The sequence below is a fragment of the Periophthalmus magnuspinnatus genome, chromosome 20 (genome assembly GCF_009829125.3).
Source record: "Periophthalmus magnuspinnatus isolate fPerMag1 chromosome 20, fPerMag1.2.pri, whole genome shotgun sequence".
Lineage (NCBI taxonomy): Eukaryota > Metazoa > Chordata > Actinopteri > Gobiiformes > Gobiidae > Periophthalmus > Periophthalmus magnuspinnatus.
The window spans coordinates 17,121,690-17,145,705 of record NC_047145.1 but is presented as its reverse complement, the minus strand read 5'-3'; the positions used below and the strand labels follow the sequence as shown (position 1 = coordinate 17,145,705).

At 40.1% G+C, this 24,016-nt stretch overlaps 1 protein-coding gene across 16 annotated transcripts in view; it reads left to right on the top strand.

The window, feature by feature from the left end:
• The first annotated feature begins 1,958 nt into the window (after positions 1 to 1,958).
• Positions 1,959 to 24,016, top strand: part of eya1 (EYA transcriptional coactivator and phosphatase 1) — a 40,965-nt gene continuing 18,907 nt past the window's right edge. The window contains exons 1-11 of one of the 16 annotated variants that reach the window (XM_055230140.1): positions 1,959 to 2,020; positions 6,862 to 7,151; positions 13,458 to 13,585; positions 14,065 to 14,130; positions 14,982 to 15,059; positions 16,523 to 16,589; positions 16,933 to 17,075; positions 17,968 to 18,105; positions 21,678 to 21,760; positions 22,552 to 22,738; positions 23,336 to 23,478. In XM_055230140.1, coding sequence (XP_055086115.1) covers positions 13,462 to 13,585; positions 14,065 to 14,130; positions 14,982 to 15,059; positions 16,523 to 16,589; positions 16,933 to 17,075; positions 17,968 to 18,105; positions 21,678 to 21,760; positions 22,552 to 22,738; positions 23,336 to 23,478 — 1,029 coding nt within the window. In that variant the 5' untranslated portion in view covers positions 1,959 to 2,020; positions 6,862 to 7,151; positions 13,458 to 13,461. Of the gene's footprint in view, positions 2,021 to 6,861; positions 7,152 to 11,900; positions 12,138 to 13,457; positions 13,586 to 14,064; positions 14,131 to 14,981; positions 15,060 to 16,522; positions 16,590 to 16,929; positions 17,076 to 17,967; positions 18,106 to 21,677; positions 21,761 to 22,551; positions 22,739 to 23,335; positions 23,479 to 24,016 lie in introns of those variants that run through there. The other 15 variants (XM_055230139.1, XM_055230137.1, XM_055230141.1 and 12 more) reach the window with 15 other exon arrangements.

Here is a 24,016-nt window from a genome sequence, read left to right as displayed (position 1 = left end):
CATCCATTTTAATTCGATTTTGGACATCATTTAAATCTCTACTGTGTAAAATTTTTTGTCGAGGGTACACCACCTAGAATGCTCCACAGTATGGCATTACACATATGTAACTCCATGGACACAAAACAGGTTGTTTGATATAAACAGGCATGACTCCATTCACAGTAAAAATGTGTGATTTGGCCATACCATGGAAACAAGTACAGATGATGTAACCTCTGCAAGAAACATTTTCACTGTGTACCTTTAAGCCCAAAAAAGACATATTTGTACTTTATGAAATACAAAGGCTGCTGTAGGTTGGAAACAAAGAAATGGTTCAAATCCTCTACCATTCATGAGAACAAAAAAATATTATTGAAAATGTAAAAATCCTTGTATGCATATAGTACTTTTAAGTATAAATAGTGACTAGACTTGGCTTCCTGCTCCTGGCATATTGATTGTGCAGGTTGTCTCCTCTCTTCATGAGGACTGCGCTGACATGTCCCAGAGTTATCACAAGGTATTTTACCCTGAGTACTTCCTGATAGTTTCCAAATGAAAAATATGCAAAATACATCAATCAATTATATATGGCAAATGCTTAAACCATTCCTTTGTATTAATTCCCTCGACACAAAAAAAGGACCATTATAATAACAAACTCCTGATCTTTAGTGATAGCTGTGATAAATTGCTCAGCATGAACAGCCCAGCAGGTTTCCTTCTGTTCTACAAAGTGGTGACATTTGGTGCCTTCTTCTTTTTCAGTGCACATATAGATAAGACCAGCTGTTAAGCCTGTCCAGGAGTTCATAAACGATTGAAAGCTAGTGTCCAATATCAGTGTGCAGTTATCATTTTGAATAAGCTTCTGTCATATCTTAATATTAGTTATAGTCATATTTGATTACTTTACCCCATTGTTGAAGCTTCTTATTCTTATATATTCTAAAGCACATTTAACCCTGTACCTCTGACACTGACTGGCTGTAACTTAAGGGGAGCATATCCAGTGAGTGAGACAAACCACTGGCGCACACAGCAGTCTTTTGTAACTGTATTTAGCTGCTGCACAGAATGGCACTGGCCCAATCTAAGTGGCTTTCATCTAGCCAATTCAAGCAGACGTTTGACCCCAGACATTTGCCTAATGTGTTTTTGTTATGTGGACTTCTGGCTTCACAAATGTCACAGAGGCCGGGGCTGCTGGGGGCTGGTGGGGGGGCGGTGGAGGCTAGTGGAGGGTGCGCTGAGTGACTGTGGGGGCTGTACAGGAACACAGGGTCAGAGCCTCGGGGTGACTCTGAGAGTGACTGTAGACCACGCTAGAACCTGTACGTTTTCTTCTACTGATCCACGTTGGGCTGTGCAGTCCTATTGTTTGTGTCTTGTCCATGTTCATACACTGTAACTTAGTAAAAGACATTTTTATTAGTTACTAAAACAAAGGAAGAAAAAAATAATTTAAAATTGTGATTTATTAATATGAGGAGCTACACACCATCACACAACAACCACAACCCCTCTACACAGCAAAAGCCTAAAGGTCAACATCACACACTGCACTAGCTATTCATGCTTAGTGTTTTCCTGTAACTTTTTGTTTATATTGGTATATTCTTTTTTTTATTGTTCAAAGAGTGTACACCTAAGTGAGTTCATTCAGTCCTCCCTCACTATGTTGAATTGTGCAGCTACAGCTATATTTCGGGCTTCTGATAGTAATATAGCTGCCATAACATGCAAATGAGGACAAGATGGGCGTAACGTTCAATAACATGTTGAAAATAATACTAATTTATTATTTTATTATACATTCATATATTGTTTTCTTTTTTTCATCTGTCCAATTCCAGGTTGGTGAAGTCGAGTCCACAGTAATCATCAGCTCCGGACGCCCCATGCCCTCCCTCCCCCTCTGTGACCCGGACCCTCAGCCCGGGCAGCTGTGTGCCGGACGGGGAGTGCCACATAGTCAGAGGGAGACCAGGCCCTGACAGTTGGAGCCACTCTGACAAATGCTGCCATTAGAGAGGTGCTGAAAATTTATTACCTAACATATTGGTATTTTAGGGCACAGCTGATTTTGATTTAGTGGCAATGCGGTGCTTTCAATCAGGGAAACCGCTTTCAGCTTCAAAATGACTTTCACTGCCTTAGCGGTGAGTGTCGCTGTTATCTGCGCATCTTAGCTAGTCACAGCAAATCAGCTTCATGTGTAGTTTCCAACATAGACTTAAGGGATGTATGACTTCACAGGAAAGAGGTACCACGGCTTAGGTCATACTATTTTAAATAATTACTACATGTCTGAAAATGATACGCGAATGAATTGTGTCATTTGTGTTTTCTAAGATTGATGCCCTTTTTTGCTGTCCATATATTTTTGCATAGTTTTGTACAGTATATATCAGTATCTATGTGGCAGTGATAGCCCAGGCCATAGAGATGTCTCATTCAGAGTAATAGGTCTCTGAAGTGTGCTTGTTTAGCTTTTCTTAGCCCACTGGAGAGCTGTAAAGTGTCTGAGGGTTTTCAAGGTCCTTATAGACCTTTCCCAGGTGTGCACTGCCTTGTAAACTACATGACTTTCATTATTCAAGGGGAAACTTTTTTGTTAAGTACTGTAGTAGTAGTTCATAGTGGAAACTAACTAGATACTTTAAAGATACATATAGCTTAATTAGAAAGATTTTTTTTTTTTTTTTTCAAAATAAGTTTTGCTAACGTCTGTGGAAAATTGTAAAGCGTAATGTGGAATTGCAGTTGTGTTTAGTAGTAGTAGTAGTAGTAAGTGTAGTAGTCTTGTCAATTTAGCAAGTATTAGCATTTTAACATGACTTTAAATAACAAAACGTTTCATACTGCTTCATTTTGCACTCAAATGAATTCCACTGGTTAACCATTTCCCGGGTTCTTGCTATTGTAGCAGAGGGTTAGTTCTGTGTTGAGGTATGCCCTTTATTTACTTTTATCTGTTCCTCTATGAGGCAGGCCAACTTGATGTTTGTTTATAAAGAATTCTGGCTTCACTTGCAACTTTCATTCACCACTTTAAAGCACTCGACTTGCTACTAATTTACCTTGAGGGAGTTGAAAATTACCTGTCTGCTCTGCTGAAAGCTTTCTTGTGGTGAGAACTTGTCATCATCAAAGATTCACTTTAGTGTAAATGATAGATTGTAGATGGATGGGTTAATGTTATATAATATATATTGAACTAGAGACTGCATGCGGAAAGACAAGGTAACATGATTTTAGACCTCAGAAACATATTTGATTGGAGACCGGGGCTATTTGTGTTGCAATTAAAATCAAACATGAGGTCACTGGAAATGAATATGTATTTAAAATGTACTTTCTGAAGTAGCACTTAGTGATTTTACTTCTTGCCTTTCAACCTGGTGTTATCCTTTGCCTAAATTTATATAATTAAAAAAACAAAGGCAGCATAGTGACTCATCTGATTAAGTTTGTAGCATCAATTGTGTGATTCTAGAGTAACAAAAAAACACCCTTATTTTTTGAAACGGGACAGTTTGCTACTGAAAGTAATTTAAGCCCTGAGAGATCCCATTATGATTTTCTATTCAATGTTTAACTTGCTTTTGTCTAATGACTAAAGTGTTGTACCATTAGTGTTTTGCAGTGGTGTTAAATCTTTGTTTTTTTAGGGACTTTTTTTGTATTTTATTCTTAAATCGCTGGGTGACCACTTCACCTGGTAATGCCTATGTAAATATATAAAAGCTGTTGTTTTTGCCCAAAGTTATCCCAAGTTCAGATTTCCTTTCTTGGGGGAACGTTTTCAGAGTAACGCTCTGTTGAGACGTGTCAAAAAGGGAACATGATCCCCTCCAATGCGTGGTGCTCTATAAACATTGTATTACTCCTAGCCTAACAGTTTGCAGCGTATGCACAAGAAAATAGTGCAACTGTGTCACTGGGGTGTTAGCATTTTGTTTCATCCGTGCATTTGATCGCTTGTCATATCTTTCCCATTCACTTTACATTGCTTATGTATTTTTTGTCTCTACATGTAAACTGTACTTAGATCTTCCAGTTAAAATCACGGCTAAAGTTTCAAGGGAGGCATTCCCAGATAAATGTACATTAACTTTCCCTTTCTTATCTTGAGGACAGAATGAGCCGATTGGACTGGGCTGGTCTATTCTGATGCTTGGGAGTATGCATGTGTGAGTGCATAACCCGCTGGCAGTGGAGGACAGTGTGGATCTCTCTTCACTCTAAATTGCAGACAGGCATCTCCACAGCCCCACATGAAGACCACTGAGTCCCATCAAGATAATCCTTAATAAAGAACGGCTTCGCATTTAATCTTAGTTCGCGTCTCAAATTTCCAACTTGATATAGATTTGGCAAGTGGCGTTTTAGTGCTGATGTCTGCTGGACAGTATCAGGGCATCTTTTGTTAAGCTCTTATTTGGCTCATGTGAAGTTTTCTATTAAGTTTTGATTGAGGCTATAAAGAACTTAATCGAAATCGACTTTTAAATGCTAGCACATGCTTTTTAGTGATATTTACAGAGTAACTAGAGCTCACATTAGTGTCTTGGTTTGATCATGGACTTGGTCAGTTAATGTTTTTAAAACACCAAAAGATCTGACTGTTGTCATGGTTTAGTTGTAGTATCTAGTTGGGACTTAGATCTGAGTTGTATACTTCTGCTAAGTGCAATAACTGCTGTAACTTGACAAAGCAGTAGTAAATATAGAATAGTCGGAGAGTCCCTGAGCATTTATAAGCCAGTTATGAAAAATGTATTTGCTGTATAGTATATTTCCTGCATCAATACTGTAAAATGAGCCTATGAGTGTATATATCGGTTGGCCGATATCGGGCTGATATTTGACCGACCAGCTGCCTGAAGAGTACACAGAAATCTTTATTTTAACACTGTGCGAACAGATAACTGCAAAACATGACTCCGCTGCTCTCTTAAAGGCGTGTGGTAGGCCTGTGGGTGTGTGTAGTACATTTAAATTACATAATTTGGGCAAAATAATCTAAATCTGCCCTGTATATCGGCCCAAAAAATACCGGCCAACCTTATCGGCCATTGGTTTCTCTGGATTTTAAACTATTGGTATCGGCCATGAAAAAAAACATACTGGTCAATCTCTAATCTGTGTCCAAAGTTATCCACAGTGCAGTTCTTCCATAACAGCTTTTTGACACAGTTATCTCTTTTACCATTAGCCTCTTATTTAATTGTTATATTTCACAATAAAGTATCCCTGGCATAATAATAGTAATAGCTGAAGTTGCGGTACTTGAAAATACATGACCAGTACCAGACCGGAAACCTCAAATCAAAGTGTGTGTTAGTTCAAAACACATTTTTATTATACCATACTGACTACACAATGTAACTACTAAACATTTATAATTGTGTTCTTTAGGATCTTTATGTTCTCTTTCCTTGTCTACTTTTGACACGTGCAAATCATTTCTTCTCTGATTATCATATTTCTGAGACTTATGTTGTTTTATTATGTGAAAATTAAACACATCTTAAAGTCTTTATTGTCCTCGTGGGCCAGTTTTACTGAACCACCAGTTAGACATCATCAGTAGCAGTGCGGCCTTGTCTGGTGGTAGTAGAAACAATAAGCTGAAACAGACAGAAGGCAGTGGTTCCCCCGCACACCCGCTGGATCTAAGCGTTGATGGAGGACTTCCACAAGACGGACAGCGGCTCCAAAGTACTTTGTCCAACAGGAAACACTACTACTACCACACTCGTGTACTCATGTACTGTGTCTACTTCTACTATCACCCCGCTTCTGCTACTACTAATACTACGGCTACGGCTACCACTATAGTACTGTTTTACCATTAGTGCTATTTAGCTTTGGTTCGAACATCAAAAACTCATTATTACAGAATTTCTGATAATGTTTGACAATACAATCTCAAACTCTACTACTACTCTCATAGTACAGTTTCTACTCCTATTACTACTGTCATTGTTACTATATTTAGTTAACTGGTCAATGTAAACCTCAATATTATGTTAGCAATATATATATTACTAGCAGAATATCATGTCAAATTGTAAATTATTAAGAATTTTGTCAATGGCTGTTGTGGAATTGTTGCTAGTACTAGTTCAGTGACTTCAGTAATTATGGCACCTTCCATCCCAAATACATCTTGAATCCACCTTTTCTATTTTGTGAGCACTTCATCACCAAGTTCACTACGTTATTACTACTTTTGCTTCCACTACTAGTATCTATGGGTTTCAGAATAATGAAAAATTTGGACCATTACCATACTGATTAACAATTTAAAGCAAGGTTTTATTTATTTTTTTTAATAGGAAAAAATACTACTACTACTACTTGAATTCACAAACCCCCAATTCCAAGATGAACTATTTGCTAGTAGAGTAATTTAAAAATGCCACTACTAAAGTTATATTTACATTCTGTAAACTACAAACCTTATATTTAGCCAATGTACCATAATATATAAAAAAAAAAAATCTCATCTGTTTAAAAATATACTCCAAAAAAAGACTGATCTACAGAGTGAAATTTGAAATATCTGAGTAAAAGTATCTAGTTACTTCCCTCCTGTGCGGATGAGCTGTGGGCCCTTGGGGTGTTCTAGTGGCCGCTCACCCCAGTGCTTTCATTGTCCCGGGCTGCAGTGATACTATCTGTGGAGCTACACGCGGCTTTGAGCTCTGAGTGAGTGGCATATGTGAGGCTAGTGTCATTCCCCCAAACTTCTCGTTCTTCTTCTCTGCTTTTCCAAACGGCAGCCTCCAGTCCAGCCTACATCTCTCCTCCCTCTCTCCCTCCCTCCCTCTCTCACTCACTCTCTTTTTTTTCTTCTTCCCTCAGACACTCAGAGCGACTGCCTGCCCCGGAGCAGTAATCGGACAGCTCTCCCCAGCTCTCTCCGGGACTCTCTCTCCTCTCCTGAGATCGTCAAGCGGGCTCCATGGCTTCCCTGCTCCTAAAATGAAAAAGAAGAAAGTTGAAAGAAAGTTTGCTGTGCTGTAGACCAGACCTGCGGCGGAAAAAGGCTTGGTTGGTGTTCACTGTGCTCCTGGCCTGAATGGCACATATGAAGATTTTGTTTTAAAAGAGGAAAGCGGGGATATATACAAACGGATTCGGCCAGTAGTGTAGTGAGTATTAGCATGTTTTGGTTAAAATTATGTTTTTATTATTATTATTTTATTCTGAATGTGTGAGTGTGTGTGTGTACCCCCTCATGTTTAATTTCTGTAATTCATCGTTTCTGTTAGCATGGGAATCGCCATAGTTTTTAATTTTTTTTTAAATAACATTTGTATTAGTTTTATATTGCATTGTTACAGCGATGCAATAAATATAAACATTACGTAATTTTTGCAACTTGCTAATATTATACTGTTCAAGAAGGAGCAGTGTTTATTAAAAACAAAATACTTTTTTCTACTAAATAAAATATTTTAGGCATCTTTAGAATGAATATACAATTTTGTGGGTAAAGCCTTTAAAAATTATATTACGTTTAAATATATGTATTACAACATATCCTTTATTATTCACAGATATCATTTGACACATAAATTTAGAGCTATTAAATTTATGTGTCAAATGCAAATAGGAACCAATGAACCATATAATTTGTTAGAAATTCAAATTAGCTGTAATAAACAAAATGTGCAAATTGTCTACACACTGCCCTTTGCACGGCCCACTTTACATTTTTATCATGTAATCAAAAACACACCGCTCTCAGTTGGAGTCACCTTTTTCAGATGGTAGAACTAACCCTGCTACACGCTTGGAGCAGATGACATGAGGTACCATCTGCTGGGGGCCTGGAATGCACCACCAGCCCCATAGTCGGCGTCTGTCCCGGGACGGCAGCCGCACAACAGGCCCGTCCCGCGGCTCCAGTGCTCTCAGCTCTCCCTCACTCCTCTGACCCAGTAGCTGTAATCTGCTACTCCTTTAATTTCAGCGTGTTCAGGTTTAATGTTGAGAGTGCGATGACAAGCTAACATCACACGAAATGATTACGTTTTAGGCTATTTCATCTTCCATTTTTTCTGCTTTTGAGGATGTAATTTTGGTTGTAAATGCAGTGTAGGAGATTACAGAGGAAACTACAACATAGCTACTCAAACATGGCAGTGTGTGGAGCGCCTGCTGCCTCCATTCAAGCACACAATAACCTTATTTATCCAATTAACAAATAATGAGCCGGCTGATTTAGGCTGTTTACCCTGTCTATTTACTTTGCTCAGATAGGTCCCTGCGGCTGACTGCTTGGCTTTATGCGCGCGGGGCAGCAGTATGCAAAAGCAGGAGTGCCCTGTGTAGCACTGGCAACGGCATTGTTTGTTCCAACCCACAATTTCAGATTTAAAAATTGACAAAGCCCTAACTGATCATGGATATATTTTGTAGGATAGAGAAGAGGAAAGAAGTGACCCACAATCAAGTGTCCCCGCGTTGGTCGGCACTAGCTGTTTACTAAATATTGCTTGTGTTATTAGGCTAACACCCCACTCTTTTGGAGGGGCACTATTGGCTAGAAGAACAGGACATGGACAGGATTTCTGTTGACTGCCATTACAAGTTCTCAATCACTAATACTCACTGTGTTTGTTTGTAAATGGGACACTGTTGACATGGCGTAAGATAATGAGGAAGTCCCTGTATTGCAAGTCTAAACACAATGCAAGATGGTAGTTGTCGAGTTTGCAAAAAAGAACATTTCAAAACCCACGCATCCATTGTCTTTTATCATATCATTTTATTTATCATATCAATAGGAATCTACTCCACATCCTGTAATAATTCTCATGGATTACTCCCTGGTCCCAGAGAGCAGTAGAATAACAACAAGAGCATAAACCTAAGATAATGGTTGAGATTTGTCAGCGGCCCTACTTTCATCTTCCTGTTGTAAAGTCTATCTCCCTACACGGCTCGGTCATGGTGGTGGCCCACTGTGCTAAAACGTGCACCTTAAATCTTGTTTGATGGCTCCTCGAAGACGCACGGCCTTCTGGAAATCATTTGGGAGGTTGAAGAGCACGGTATTAACAGATTTAATGTAGCTATTGAGTGAATTGGCGAAGCAGCGTGTCATATAGGAGCAAATGAGAGAGACAAATTGCACATCGACAAACAGCACATCTGTTTATAATTGTGCTTTTAATTATAGGCTGCTACGACATTGGCAATTGGGTGTGAAATGTTGTGTGGTTAGTTTATAAGCGCAAGTCCATATGTGTACAATTATTAATGTTTTATGGTGCTTAAATAGATGACCAAAATATAAATATTCAAATTGTAATTTATAAGTGAACACTATACATATATTTATCATGAGGAAGAACAATTATAAAAGAGTAATTAGATTTTTCAGTAACACACTTTGCCATCGAAAATGTTTTAGCATGTGTGTTGGCAGCTGTCATTTTGCCGGACACTTCAGTGTTGCCAGTGAAGTGAAACATTTTGTAAACTGTGCCTAATTCCACTCACATCTGTGTCCAATTGTTGTGTGCATCTACATTCTTCACGAGTGGATTTATTTTTCCTGGGCCACCATGTGGACTCAGCTGAGCAGCTTAAGCCAGGATTAGCTGTTTTAAACTTACATTTTGATTAAAATATTGATGTGGAAAACATTATAACTCGCAACATATGCTTTAATATGTAGTGTCATATCCACAAAGCTTACAACAGTGCGCAGGGAGAGTAGAGAAAATTTGCAGTCAAATGTTCTATATATTTCAGCTGTTGCAACACAAAAATCGCGGTCCAAAAATGACAAAGGTGTAGGAAGCGTTACTGCCAGGTCAGACATCCTGCATGCACAGATGATCTATGCTAAAAGCCCTGGCCATAGCTGTGTTTACCTTTGGAAACGCAGGTCTTGGAGTAAGTAAAGCGAGACAAAGGGGCCGGCAAACATCACCTCGGGAGCTCTGCGTGTTGTGGCACTTCTTTCTCTTCTCCCTCGTCTCTGTTCGGGATGACACTTCTAGCGCTTCATCTAACCTGTCTTTGTTCTGCTCGCCTTCAAAGAGCTGCCGGTTCAGGTTCAGCTAAGACACACATCAAAGATTAGGGGAAAAAAACATTTAGTGTGGGAGGAGAAAAGGTTGTTTTTGTTTTTAAATGTAGCATCCCTCCCCTATACCTCAGACTTTCACCTGCTCATGTTTAAGACACAAGATAAAAATTCTGTCTTGATTTTTTTCATTAAAATTTTTTGGACTTAATTTTTTATACATGTGTATTAACTTAATATTTGACAGTTTATTATTTTAAATTTTCTAATGCATTTTATTTTTAGGATTGTAGACTTCATGGAGGTTTTTCCCTGGTGTGAAGCGTAAAGCCTATCCAAAAAAATCTTAAGACCAAGCAGCTCAGGTTACCCAGGCTTATGTAAACAGCCAACATAAAAAAAATAAAAAAAAATCTGCCCGTATTATAAAAATTAGTACCCCCCCATCCCTTGTAGTTGCTCGTTCTTGACCATATGGCAACTTTTGACCTGGTTTTGGACCCTGTTTTCCCGCGGTGGGCTAATATAGTGTTATGACCAGTCGAGTGTTCGGCTGTGTCTTGATGTTTGAGGGGAGAGTGGACAGCGCGATGTTTCTGTCAGCTAAGGAGAGTAATAGAGGCATTCGCAGCGTCATAGGAAACATATGTGGCTCCATATGTTGTGTGCGCCGCCGCAAGTAGACTTCATTGTCTGAGATGCTCCACTGATCGAGGGGCCTCCACAGTGCCCTATGCTGAGGCTTGTGTGTGTTTTGCACCAGTGAGTTTGGGGCCCGCTAAAGTGCCCCATGTCTGTGCACTTCATGACTTATGTGTTTCTTGAGAAATAGTCTGTTTGGTTTTTTTTGTTTCTGGACTAAAATAGATATGCATTGCTAGAGTCCATACACTGTTGATTGAAATCCCCGTGTCAGGGTAAATAGTTGTTATTATTTGAAAAAAAAAAAAAAATGTTTGCGATTAAATTTCAGAAGTAACCTTATGTAGATGCAAATAAAACGTTTAATGAATACAATGTGACAATTCCATTATAGTTCATTGCAACCTGTTTGCTTAATCTTGAGTAATATTATCGTTGCACACATATGTTTTGGTTTTAGATGTTTTATTTTGTTAAAAGAAATATTTATTTGGAATTAAATTGAGTGCTTTTAAAAGTGTATAAGTGTATTTTTTATTTTTTTTATCAGATAACTTTTCTAGTAGCCTTTATACTAAAAGATAATTACATTTGTGTGATATCTTTTTATCTGTTTTACTGGCGGCTTTTTACATTACCTCAGTATTATTTTGAACTATCGCTTTTATTACTAGAGTAGAAAATGGCAACTCACATTTGCAGTGCTTATAATGGTGCAGTATGTGTATTGTTTTCTTTAGCTCCATTATGAAAAAGTAGTGATTTTTTTGGAAGTCTTACCACCGCTCCAGGCCGAGGCAAGTCTTGTGGGTAGAACAGCCCTGACGATCATTAGGACCTGTCAGTATTCCGGGCCGAGGGAGTGCTGATAAATTTCAGATAGTGTCAATTGCGGATGAAAGATGTGCTGGAGATGCTAGGGGTGTCACGCTTCACTTGCCGTGCGCTCAACAAGTCCCATCTATCCCTATAGGCAGAGCGGCAGGAGTAGCTAAGTGAAGCGGGCTGTCTCTACCCCCCCTCCCCAAAAAGTGCCTACCTTCACCCCTTTGCTCCCCCACACACCCCTTTTCCTGCTTACCTTTGGGCTAAGCGGCTTTGCATGTTGATTGGGGGAGGGCTAATCCAGTTTGCAGCTGTCGTAGACCAATGATGAATCACCTTGCCGTCATTTGGCCGTGCTCCTCTGGCCCGGAGAGGAGGGAGGACGCGAAGTAGTAGGAAACAACAGTGCGGAGTGGAAGGAGACTTGTAGTGGTTGAGCAAAGGGATATAGGAAGAAGACACAATGCAAGTCTCTGTTCTCTGGTCCCATTCTGAACCGCGACTACAATAATGTTTTCTCAGAGGGGCCTTTTTGTGTCAGAGAGGATGGATGTGGACTCGGAATAACAAGGGGACATATTGTTGGAGCATTGGCAGCAGGTGGGAGCAGAGGTGAAGCAGGACCCAGGTAAGAGTGATTAGAGGTGTGTAAAAGACATGGAGCTAGTGCTGTGGTAGACGTTAGTGTGTTACAGAAGTGACTTTTTGTAGAGGATGGTCCTAAAGTGGTGCACTGTCTCATTGGCTGTGTGTATTTTTGGTGTGGAGTAAATGAATATACCTTTGGGAAAAAGACAATGCTGCTTCCATTATCAGTGTGAGGAAAAGTGGCCTGGCCTGCTGCCGGATTTTAAACTACGGCTGTAATGTTTTTAACTGTATCGTTTGGGGTTAGTACAATTATAATGCTTACACAGTGTATCCCAAGGTGAAAAATAATTTAAACAATATAAAAAGTTGAATCATTTTCATAGCACTGAATGCATATCATAATTTAATCATTTTATTTTATAACTCTGCTGCATTGCGTAGATCTGATAAGGGATTTGCTCTTCTCTTTGTGGCCATGTGAAGAGGACTAGCGTTTATTGATGTCACAGATATCCACAAGCATCACATGTAATTGGAAATGGCAGGATAATGCACAGAGCATTTAGCGTAATTTCATTAACTCACTATTGCCATGATAACAGTGGCAGAAACAAATGATGTTGTTGATGTACTTTTCAAATGACGTTTTACTCTCTCATCTAAGCTGGATCAGACGCTGTGAATGAGAGACAGAATAATGTTTTCAGTGGTGTGGTCTTTTGTCTAAACACAGCAACAATTAAGGAGCATGCCAAGGCAAACACACGCCTCATGAACATCTGCTCCTCACAAGGCAGAGGCCTCTTATGACTATAGTGCTTTACAAATATCTAAAACAGTGTGAGATAATTATAGGAACATGTTATAATGCAATATTAACACTACTTTAAAGTTAGTAACAGTTAGTATTGCAATTGTAATATTTTATACAATCAACACAAAACAGTTTTTTGGAACCTATAAATGCAGGCAAAGTACTGTAGTAAGTGTAATATTCCTACTTAGGAAAATGTAATAATATTCATATCAAGTCCATTGTCTCAAGTCAAACACAAAAATATTTTCTTTATACATTTTTTGCGAACGTTATGGTAGCATGTGTTTGCATGGGTAGAGTGGGTTTGCAATTGTTTTTAAGGCCATTGTAGAATACAATTATATATCAACTTCATTAGAAAATGTGTGTGTTATTTCTTATCACATGTTGTATAAATATTTTATAGTACTCTTTACCTTCAGCTCTTGTACAATGTAACTGCCATAAGCCTCTCCTTGTGTTGATAATATATGTGTGAGTGTTGTAATGTGATTTCTCTGAGTGTTGGTCTAATGGTGCGTGCTGTGTGTCCACGTGCAGGTCTATGGAAATGCAGGATCTAGCCAGTCCTCACAGCCGAGTCAGTGGAAGCAGTGAATCTCCCAACGGTCCCAGCCTCGACAACTCACACATTAACAACAATTCCATGACACCCAATGGCACTGAAGGTACAACGCCCTCACCACAGTATAATTCAGTAGCTATGGCAAAATTGTGCTATTTTGACATGCTGAATATTGACCTATACTTGTCTAAATGGAGATGTTATAGTTCTGCGTAGAATTTCCCACACTATGGCATTAGACTTCTATCTACATGTTGCAGGTTACAGGTTACATATGTGTAGATATTTGTAATTAAATTAATATAATTTTTATAAGTAACAGCCATGCTGTGGAACATTCAAACAAATAAATAACATATCCATGGAGACAACAGATGGACCTCTACCAGAAAAAATTACATAGAGTACCTTTAAATAAATGTCAGGTTATTTATGTTAGTGAAGAAGCCGTTCTCTTTTATTTTAAGTCTCCCATTCACCTAATCAGTTTGAATCTTTCTACGAGTTTGTACTTATGACACAAAATTTGGTGGACTCTGCAGACTGTCATGTTTGTGTCCTTTGCCACTCTTTTTCCCATAGGAGATAACATCACAATGCTTACCACTGCAGACTGGTTGTTAGGGTCTAACTCACAGTCCGCTGCAGGTTTGTTCACTTCAGAGACACAATGAAAGGACAATATTTGGTGTTCTGATTATTTGGAGGAAAGGACTAGAAAAAAAGTGTATTTTCAAGTGTGAATTTGTAGTTCCTTCACTCATTTTGGCTATTAATATGTGTTAATATTACTTCAACTATTGTGCCTTTCATTCAGTAAGTTAGTTTAATTTTGCCCTCTTGTGTTTTGAGCATGGTTTGGTGGTTTTCAGATTACTGCTGTTGAATGACTTTATTTCGTCCATACTGCCTCCTTAGGACAGTGGTTATTTTGTGTGTGCTTGTTTATGCATGCACTATATTTGATCTGTGTTGAAGTATCTGGTGGACATGTGTTTTTGCACCAAACAGCATAGCAGAGACATGTAAAACATGACAACATGAGGGAATTGGCTGATCATGGCTCACAGGCCAACACTGTCAGAATGAGAGAAAAATTCACAGCCCGTCTGATGTGGAAAGGATTCATTTTCGTAGATTCCTGAGCTGTCAGAAAACTATGAAATTGTCTTTTGAAATCTGTCTTTGACTTTAGGTCAGACAACGTTCATGGCAAACTAACGATTTTATGCTGACCTATAGACACATTACTCAAAAACGTCAAAATGTTGGTAGTATGTCTAGAAAAGAAAAACAATTACATACAAAATCAATTAAAAATGTATGGAAATATTTTTGTTCTTGCTACACATTGGTTTGGTAAATTTTGGTTACCCTTGCTTTATTTTAAGCTCCTCTGTTATTTTAATTATTTTGCTGAATTCCTGGAAGCAACCAAAAATCGTATTTTATTTTTGTCTGTTAGTTTGTATACTGATAAAGTGTTTTTTTTGTTACAGTTAAAACCGAGCCAATGAGCAGCAGTGATATTGCCTCCTCAGTAGCAGACACGTCTCTGGACAGCTTCTCAGGATCAGGTGAGTTGGAGGGGTATAGTTTTGTCAGGGGTGGCTTGAGGGTCTGAGGGGCTGTTGTGTGACATTATGAGCCTAGAGACAGGTCACTGGTGAGGGCCATGAGTGTCCTGCAGCGCAAAGCCTGCTCCCAGGATGAATGGAAATGTGTGTTACTGTCACTGTTCTGCAGCTCAAACCTGCTCCAGAATGACTGGTGGTGTGTGTTACTGTTACTGCTCAGGCTGAGCCTGACCTGTAATGCCCTGAGCCTGTCTGTCCATTGGAGTGACAGGGTGTCCTCATGGCCCTGCCTCTCCACAGGCCGTCACCCTATCGCCCTGTTAGAGGCTGCATTTTCACACCCTGCTCACAGCACCTCTACAGCTCACACACATATTCACACCAACACACAGGGCGCTGCTCATACAACCACTGGAGTGGGCCATTTAAGAACTAGAATTTTTTTTTCCTGTAGTAATTGTGCTTCTTTACAAATCCATGTAATGAACGTTTCTCAAATCCAGACCTAATTTTCCTGTTTTTCAGGCTGTGTTTAAGTAAGTACCTGATCCGTTAACACTGGAAGCACATAAATCACTGCCGTGACTTTTGTCTCCAACAATATTAATGAAATGTTGTAATTTAACACCGCGTATCCTCTGAGGGGAAACCCAAAGACTCTTTAGAAGAGCAACTTTTGTCCAGTGGCAGGTGTTGCCGATGTGGGAAAAGCGTTCAATATTAATAACGTATGTGAGGTTATAGCATACAGTTACATAAAGTTAGTGCTCCCCACAACCAAAGCTCTGCCTTTACCTGTCAGGACCAATTAGGCAGACATTTCAAAACTGAGCCTTTATATTGCTGCATGATATTCTGATAAAGATATCCATATGAATGATTATTTATAAATTAATGACAGCAATACGTGTAAACTGAAATGGGTAAAGTCCATGTTAAATTTACTATAATATACAGCAAAGTTTGCGTTAAATGTCAACATTTTAATTATGAATAAAATCATCAGTATTAGTATCAGTATTAAATGCTTTTTGTGAGTAATTCAGTGGTGACTTTGTACAAGTTCCCAGCAGCGTTGAGGCACATGCTCTTAGCCCTAATGAAGGGCTGATTATGCAGTAGCACTCATTACCTGTAATCAGTGATGTCACTTCCAATGTGGTTGTGGCTTAAACAGCCCAGGGCCACAGGCTGAGCTGGCTGTGTTTATCCCAGTGTAGTCACAGCAGCAGGCGGACCTCAGAGATACTGCGGTCAGCACCAAACTCATGTTTTACCTGATTATTTGTCTTGATTATTGCTCCCCAGTTCTCAACTTGAAATAAGGTTACTGAAATAAATAGACTAATGCAGTGTATTGGTCGTTTCCTTGGAATCCCATAGTCCTGTTGGCAAAAGATAATATTTACCCTATTTCTTAATGTTTAAATATGTGCTTGCTTCTTTCTTTTTACTCTCCTCAGCTATTGGAACCAGTGGCTTCAGCCCAAGACAAACTCACCAGTTCTCTCCGCAGATTTACCCGTCCAAGTAAGACTTCTGTTATTCCTCTTTAACAAATAAGCAGCGTTCGACTTCTTTAATTAGATCCCTCTGCTCAGTCGGGGATGTTTACCTGGATGACTGCAGCTTGGGTTTTCTGAAATCTGTTGTAATTATTATCTTCAAAACTTTCTTTAACCGATTATTGTTCTTTCCAATGTATACGAGTAGTGTGATGCTATCTGCCTTACACTTTGGCTCAGTGTTGAAAATAAGTAGCAGAATCACTTGGAAATTGTCAACACCGTTTGGGTTTAGATTTTGGGGTAAAACACTTTATTTCCTGACATCTTTGTCACTTTTGTCTTGTGTTTCTCCTGTTCAACAGCAGAACATATCCGCATATTCTTCCTACTCCCTCGTCCCAAAACATGGCGGCGTATGGGCAGACGCAGTACACCACAGGAATGCAGCAGGCCGCAGCTTATGCTAGCTATCCTCAGCCGGGCCAACCGTACGGCATCCCAGCTTATGGTAAGACGCCCCAAACACACAGTGTGTTCTGTTAAACAATAGTCTTATTATCGCCATAGGAACGCTGTACAGGCAGATTTGTCCTTTAGATGGTCAGGACAGAGGAATAAACCGTGTTCCCACCATTCATTTGCAAAGTGCTGAGTTGTTGCTTGTTGTTTGGTGCCTGCATATTCTCCTCCAGCGCAATAAAACCAAATTTGCTTATCAAGCTGTTCAGAGAGATCTGCAAGATTAATGATATAAATGGGAAAACAAAAGCCAGTTTCCTCTGGCATGGCTAGAGAAAGCAAAGACTGCATGGCTCACTGTAGGCTTTATTTGTGCAAAGTCTTTGGAGTGTTTTGGCCCTAGAAGACTCCCCAATATGAACAGGAATTTACATTGTTTATTTGAATGGAGTCATGCATTTTAGTCATCTTGCAAGGGAATCGCTTAGTGACTTATTGGATTTGGTGAACAATTCTCGAATCTATATCTATATCTCTATATCTAATGTTTACTTTCAAAATATCTATCATTGCATAGTATAAACTAGTTCATATTATAACATAAATTTAAAACCTTAAAATAAAATAATGTTGCAATGAAGGATTAGTCCTACAAAAATGTAATGTTGAAGAAAATTGCTGTTACCGTGTTATGTCATCAAAACTATAGATCTGCAGCAAAACACTTAGCAGTGCGGCGTAATACACCAGATAATATTTCCAAACAACTGCTGGTAGTAGAAATGGTGTAATCAGATAATGAGCGAGGTCCATTGCGATTAGTGTGTTCTCCTAACAGACTTAGCCCATCTGTGTCACTCTGCTGTGTCCAGTGTAATTTAAACCTGTGTGTTGACTGTTGTCCGTGCATCAAACCGATCTAGTGTCACTAACTGATTTAGGTCCATTGTGGGCAGGCATAAAGACTGAGGGGGGTCTGAGCCAGTCCCAGTCGCCGGGACAGACCGGATTCCTCAGCTACAGCTCCGGCTTCACCACGCCTCAGACCGGACAGGCCCCCTACAGCTACCAGATGCAGGGTGAGCACTTCCTGGTCCTAAACTGTTCATACTTTTTCGCACTTTAACCTGTGGGGTTAGGTCAGAACGCAGCTTGATGCATACACACACACTGGCTATAATGATGGCATCTTCAGAATAGCCACAAGTCAAATTCAATGGGCCTTCTATAGTATAATCATGTTTGTGTTGCTATAGTTAGATTCATAAGCATTAAGTATATTATGCAAGTTGGAATGACAAAAGACAAATATTAAAATTAGGTAAGTATTAAAGCTACTTGCATAGTCACAGCTAATCCTGTTAACTTCCATATGGCTTTTTACTGGATGCACACACTAATTTATCCAGGCTTGGGGTTGACTAAGTGGCTAGCTTTGGAATAACAAAAAACCTTCTTCATCTTTTAACATTTCAACATTTTTACCTTACAGTCTGAAGTCAATTCCGCCTAATTGTGCAAGACTCAGCCTAGCACTCACCCTTGCAAACGGGTAGCCCCTTTTTCTTCTAAAAATCAACACAGATGGAAAAATAGCCCATAACACTTAAGAGGCACCCACCATGTCATTCCCCTCCCCTACTGACTTTGTTTTCCCTCTCCCTATGATCATATTTGTATTTGTTTTAAGAGCTGCGACTGCTTCACATTTATGGCCTTGGAACCAATAAAGATGAGTTGTTGCCGCCTTCCTTTTTACTCTCGCGGTGCAGTTATAGTCGCAATAAATGTGGATCAGACGTGCTGCAGCCTTGTGTCTCTATTACTGCTACCCTTTGTAGTGGTCGCTGCATGGGATCTGCCTAGCGTATCGGCACCTGCGTCCTACAGGGGCGTTTAGCTGCGCGACTGCTAGCATCACTGCCTCTGTATTGAAATATGTGTGACAGTAGAAGCGTCTCCACATGTTGAAAGACAGTAAATAATGCCGGTGAAGCAGCAGCAGATGTGGCGGAGAGGAAGAGTGTTTTTTCCATGCCTCTTAGATGTATATACAGTGAAAGTGTCGGAGCGTGCAGGAAAAAATGAAAGCGAGTGAGAGGACATGTGCAAAGCTGCTATAGTGGTTTAACTCTTGATGACAGTGTTATGTGCCCATTCATCTTTAAGTATTACAGTTGCTTCCCTTTGTCCGGGGCTGTCTTCCTGCTATCTCCAGCTATCAGATGCCCCTCGTAGCGTTAAGTGCGTTTGTAATTGACAGGCCAGTTAGATGACAGATTGACCACTATTTAGATTCTCAAGCTCTGGCCCTCATCCACACCATGGCCATTACTCTGCCTGGCCTATTGATCCAACTCTGGCGTGCTGCCCTGTGCCTGGGTGTCCCGACTAAGAAGGACTTTTTTTTTTTTTTCATTTGATACCCCCCTCCAGCGTCTTTGCCACCAGCCTGTAGCCAGCTGTCAAGACTGAGGACAATTAGATTAATGTTCCCCATTCATTTCTTTTGTCTACGATGCTACGGAGCTCTGTGCAAGTTTTTAAAGCCACAATTAAAAAGTGCACGCGTTAATTAGTTATTTAGCCAGGATTTGCTTTGCACTCGTAAGTGACAAATAAAGAAGATAACAACAGAAACTTTTAACACAGAATTAGTGAGGGCAAACAGATGCTGATTAGCTGTATAATCGAATTCCTGCATTCTACCCCAATGGCGACGCAAGAAGCCCCAGCGACGGTTACCTTTCAAAAAAAGTGCGCCCCATCTGGACTTGATAGCCTATTCCCAAGTGGAGCATACAAACTTCTGCTACAAATATTGTGCACTGATGATAGACATAGCCCATGGCAAAGGCGACTGATCAAGCAAAGCAAATGGACTTCCAATTGTGGGGCCAGAAGGCAGGAGGGGAGGAGGGGTGAGGAGGTGATGTCTGCTCTTGAGTGAGTGGACTAACTGCAGCAGTGAGGGAGGGAGGGAGTGCGGGGGGTGGGGGAGCCCAAACATGCCCCCCGGGGGAACCACAACCATCTCTCTCCCCCCAAACTTTAACCAGCACCACCACTCACAACAGCATGGGCCCATTCTCACCGGGGCTGGGGAAGGGGGGTGGGGGGTCTTTTATGTGGCGGCGCGTTTTCCACAGTCCCACCCTCAGACTCTGACAGTGAGAGCTTTTATGACTGTTTGAACTATGCATTAGGCTAATTTGTTGTCCTTCCACTTCGTACTCCTCCTCAGTTCTGACTTATCGTTCTGTCAGACTTTCACTCCACGGTGAACTTTCCGCGAGGAACACTCAAATTCCCCCTGCAGCCTGTGAAAAGACAAATCCAACAATAAAGGGCCTTGATGGAAGTAACCTGTTCAAGGCGCAATCCAAAAGACGAGCAGAAAAAGCACTTTTGACTCACTTCTTCGCAACTAACTGTGTTTTCTTGTCTATGTTGCCCTCTTCGCCCCATCGCTGGACCCCCTCCCCTTGAAAAGCTGGTTCATGTTTGTTACGGTGTAGGGGGGGCCTCCCAATGGGGCCAGTGACCAGAGGATGAAAGGGTCTCCCCGTGTTTGTCCCTGAGAACAAAGGTGTAATTACGCCCCCATTTAGGAACAGTAAATTCATCTCCCTGTGCGTTTTTACTGCAGCCATGGGAGACCTGTTGTTGTGTCAAGAAACAGTTAGACATATATGCTGAGGTGGCCTGTTCATATGCGCTCAAATCCATTTTCATATTATGTGTAGATAGAGCAATATTTGATGCAAAAATACTGATAGAATGCATAGTTTTGTTTTTGTAGCTTTGCGAAATGCAGTCATTACCAAAATTATGTTAGAGCTATATATCAAAATCATACACTTTTAACAACTTTGTGATATAAACATTTAGCCAATAAAAACACTATTTATTTCACATCACACGTAATAGTTCAGCTCATTTTTTGTAATTTTAGGAAAGAGCAAATGGGATTTTAATGTGGCATGACAATTGTAGTACTTACCTGGGGAGTACTTTCCATAATCAGACCAGTCAAGAACAGGCTAATCGTTACTATTTGTTTATTTTCTAAATCAGTGCATGTTAGCCTCAGGCCTCTTTCTTTCCTTTTGTAATCATGTATATTATTAGCCCATTAGATGCTATCAGCGCCCTTCAATGATTTAATTACCCTGGAAGACAATGCTCTTAGCCACTGAATAGTACACCATACATATTTATTGGCCCTGGCTGTCATTGGTAATCCCGCCCCAGTGCTTTTCCTCACCCCTCCCTCCTCTTCTACAGACACCCACACTCATTCACTACCCTCTCCTGCTCCCCGCCCCGTGCCACCCTTGACTAGCTCCCACACAACAGCCTCTTGTGCTGCTCACATTGTGCAGCGCCCTTGGGTGGCTTTGGGAGCACCCCCCACTCCTCCTCACCCTTCACCACTCGCCCTGTGTCATTCGTCAGGCTTGATCCAATCACTGATAAGAAAGGAAGAGAGGAGAGATAAGGGCATTGTGGGGAAAAATGTCCCCAGGCTTCCGCTAAATAGTTGTTTGACAAAAGACTAACTTTGCTGCCACTGACAATGTCCCAATTGAGATCTATTACAATGTTGTTTTTGCATTGGAGTGACTCAGTTTTCTTTCGTTTTTCAAAGGTGGTAGTTTTACAACAACTGCAGGACTCTACGCTGGAAACAACTCGTTGACGAACTCGACTGGCTTCAATAGTACGCAACAGGTAGCAATTTCTCCCATTTTTATATCAGATTAAATGTCAGAACTCAAGGCCAATCTGGAAGTTTTTATGAGACATACATAGTCAATATGTTTCAATTCATCTGTGACACTTCCAAACATAAATCAGCCATCATGTCTGCAGCGTAATCTATAGAGTGTACCTCCTTCAACTTATAACACATGTATAATGCCACACAGGGAAAGGGATATAGAGAAAGCTCACTGTCCAGATGTGGATAGAATCGGCACATGTTTGCATTTATGCTTGGGAATCTGCACTGTAAAGTAGCAAAACTAGCGAAGGGCGCATTTCACAGTACAGCAAATATCTTCTTTTTTTTTCGTGGACTTGAATTCACTCTTACACAAAGATTCCCAAACTGTGGTGCAGGTATCAGTGGATGTGTGCATGCTTCTTCTGGTGGCACTCTGGACTTGAGAATTTCACTTTAATTTAGAGGTTTATTTATATATTCAACACTAAACAAATAAAGATTAGGCTAGGTATTCATGGGTTTCAGCTTCAATTTTAGGCACCATTTTGAGCCCTTAAAATTTTGTGTTAAATTAGTAATTGCTATGGTGACGCTCTGAAGTCGATAAATATTTTCCAAGCAGTACAAGTGCTGGTAAAGTCAAATTTCAAAATCGTTTAGTCCCCTTTTTGTGTCCTCTATCAAAGTTTGTTTTCAGTTATCAAAATATTTTCACAAAAAGCTATTCAGTAGAAAAAGTTGGTCAATCGCTGTTAAATAACTCATATTTAACTCCATACTGTCTGTGTCTCCACAGGACTACCCCGGTTACCCTGCCTTTGGTCAGGGTCAGTATGCACAGTATTACAACAGCTCACCGTACACCTCGCCGTACATGGCCAGTAATAACACCAGCCCCAGTACGCCCTCCACGACCACCACATACACCCTTCAAGAGCCCCCCAGCGCCATCACCAGCCAGGCTCTCACAGAGAACCCTGCAGGTGAGAATACAGCCTGCTAGTGTTGGAACTTTTATTCAAAATAGAGCATTTTCTAAGCCCTTATTTTGAAAGCAATGTCTTGTTTGATTTTTTTGATTCTTTATTTTTTTTCTGTGGTTGAGAATGGAGAAATGATTTGGTATATTTAGTGTCACAACACCCACATGCCAGAGCCAAAATATGTACAACGTTTCAGTCTGTTAACAAGAAATCAGAGCATGCTCATAGTAAATACGTTTTTGTGTATATATTTAGTAATTATTCTGAATTATTTGGTTGATAAGACATATTGTTAATCATTTTGTTTTCATGTTTAGCTCTGAACAGACTGGAGTGTCCCTTAAAACTTCACAGACATTGAGATTGACACTAATTTGCTACCCAGTTGACATCCATTTGTTACCGCTACAGTAAATCAATATTACCAAATGCCTTTATTACGTTTACTATCTTTTACCTGTAGCCTTAGATAATGCCTCAGGAAGCGGCCTGTCCTCGCCCAAGACAAATCGTCCCTCTTGGCTCTCCCTTCACTAAAAGCAAATAATAGCTCATCTTTGATACAGTCTTTTTCACCTGCTTCCTCCTTCCTTTCAGTAGAGTACAGTACCATCCACAGTCCATCAACCCCCATTAAAGATTCAGATTCGGATCGATTGCGCCGGGCCTCGGATGGAAAGTCACGTGGCCGAGGGAGGAGGAACAACAACCCATCACCGCCGCCCGACTCCGACCTTGAGGTAAGGGTGAGTCCGCTGCCGTGGCGACAGACGGCCTAGCCCTGTCTGAGGCCCATAGACACTAATCCACTTAGGATATGGCGTTCACACTTGATGGGCAGTTGTTCTTTAAATATTTGATTGCTTAACTATAACTGCATTATTAAGGCACTCTGGAATATATGAGATCACCTATGATTAATAAAGAGGTCCTATTAAATAAACATAAGACAACTGGTTAACTGAGGCGGATGATACACATTTACAAATAGTGGAATATTATTATTATGTTGTATACATACATCACATTTTTGTAATACCTGCGAAACCAGCAACCAAAACTGATCTTAATTTTTTTGGTACATTTGAAAACAGTAAAAAATCTTGGGCATTGTATATTGAATCTCTAATTTGACCCAATGGACATTTTTATTTATTTATTTATTTTTTGTTAAATTCCTTAACTATAAATGCATTATTAAGTAGCTCTGGAATATATGAGATCACCTATGACTTGTAAATAAACAATAGGACGTGTGATTACCCGAAGTGAATAATA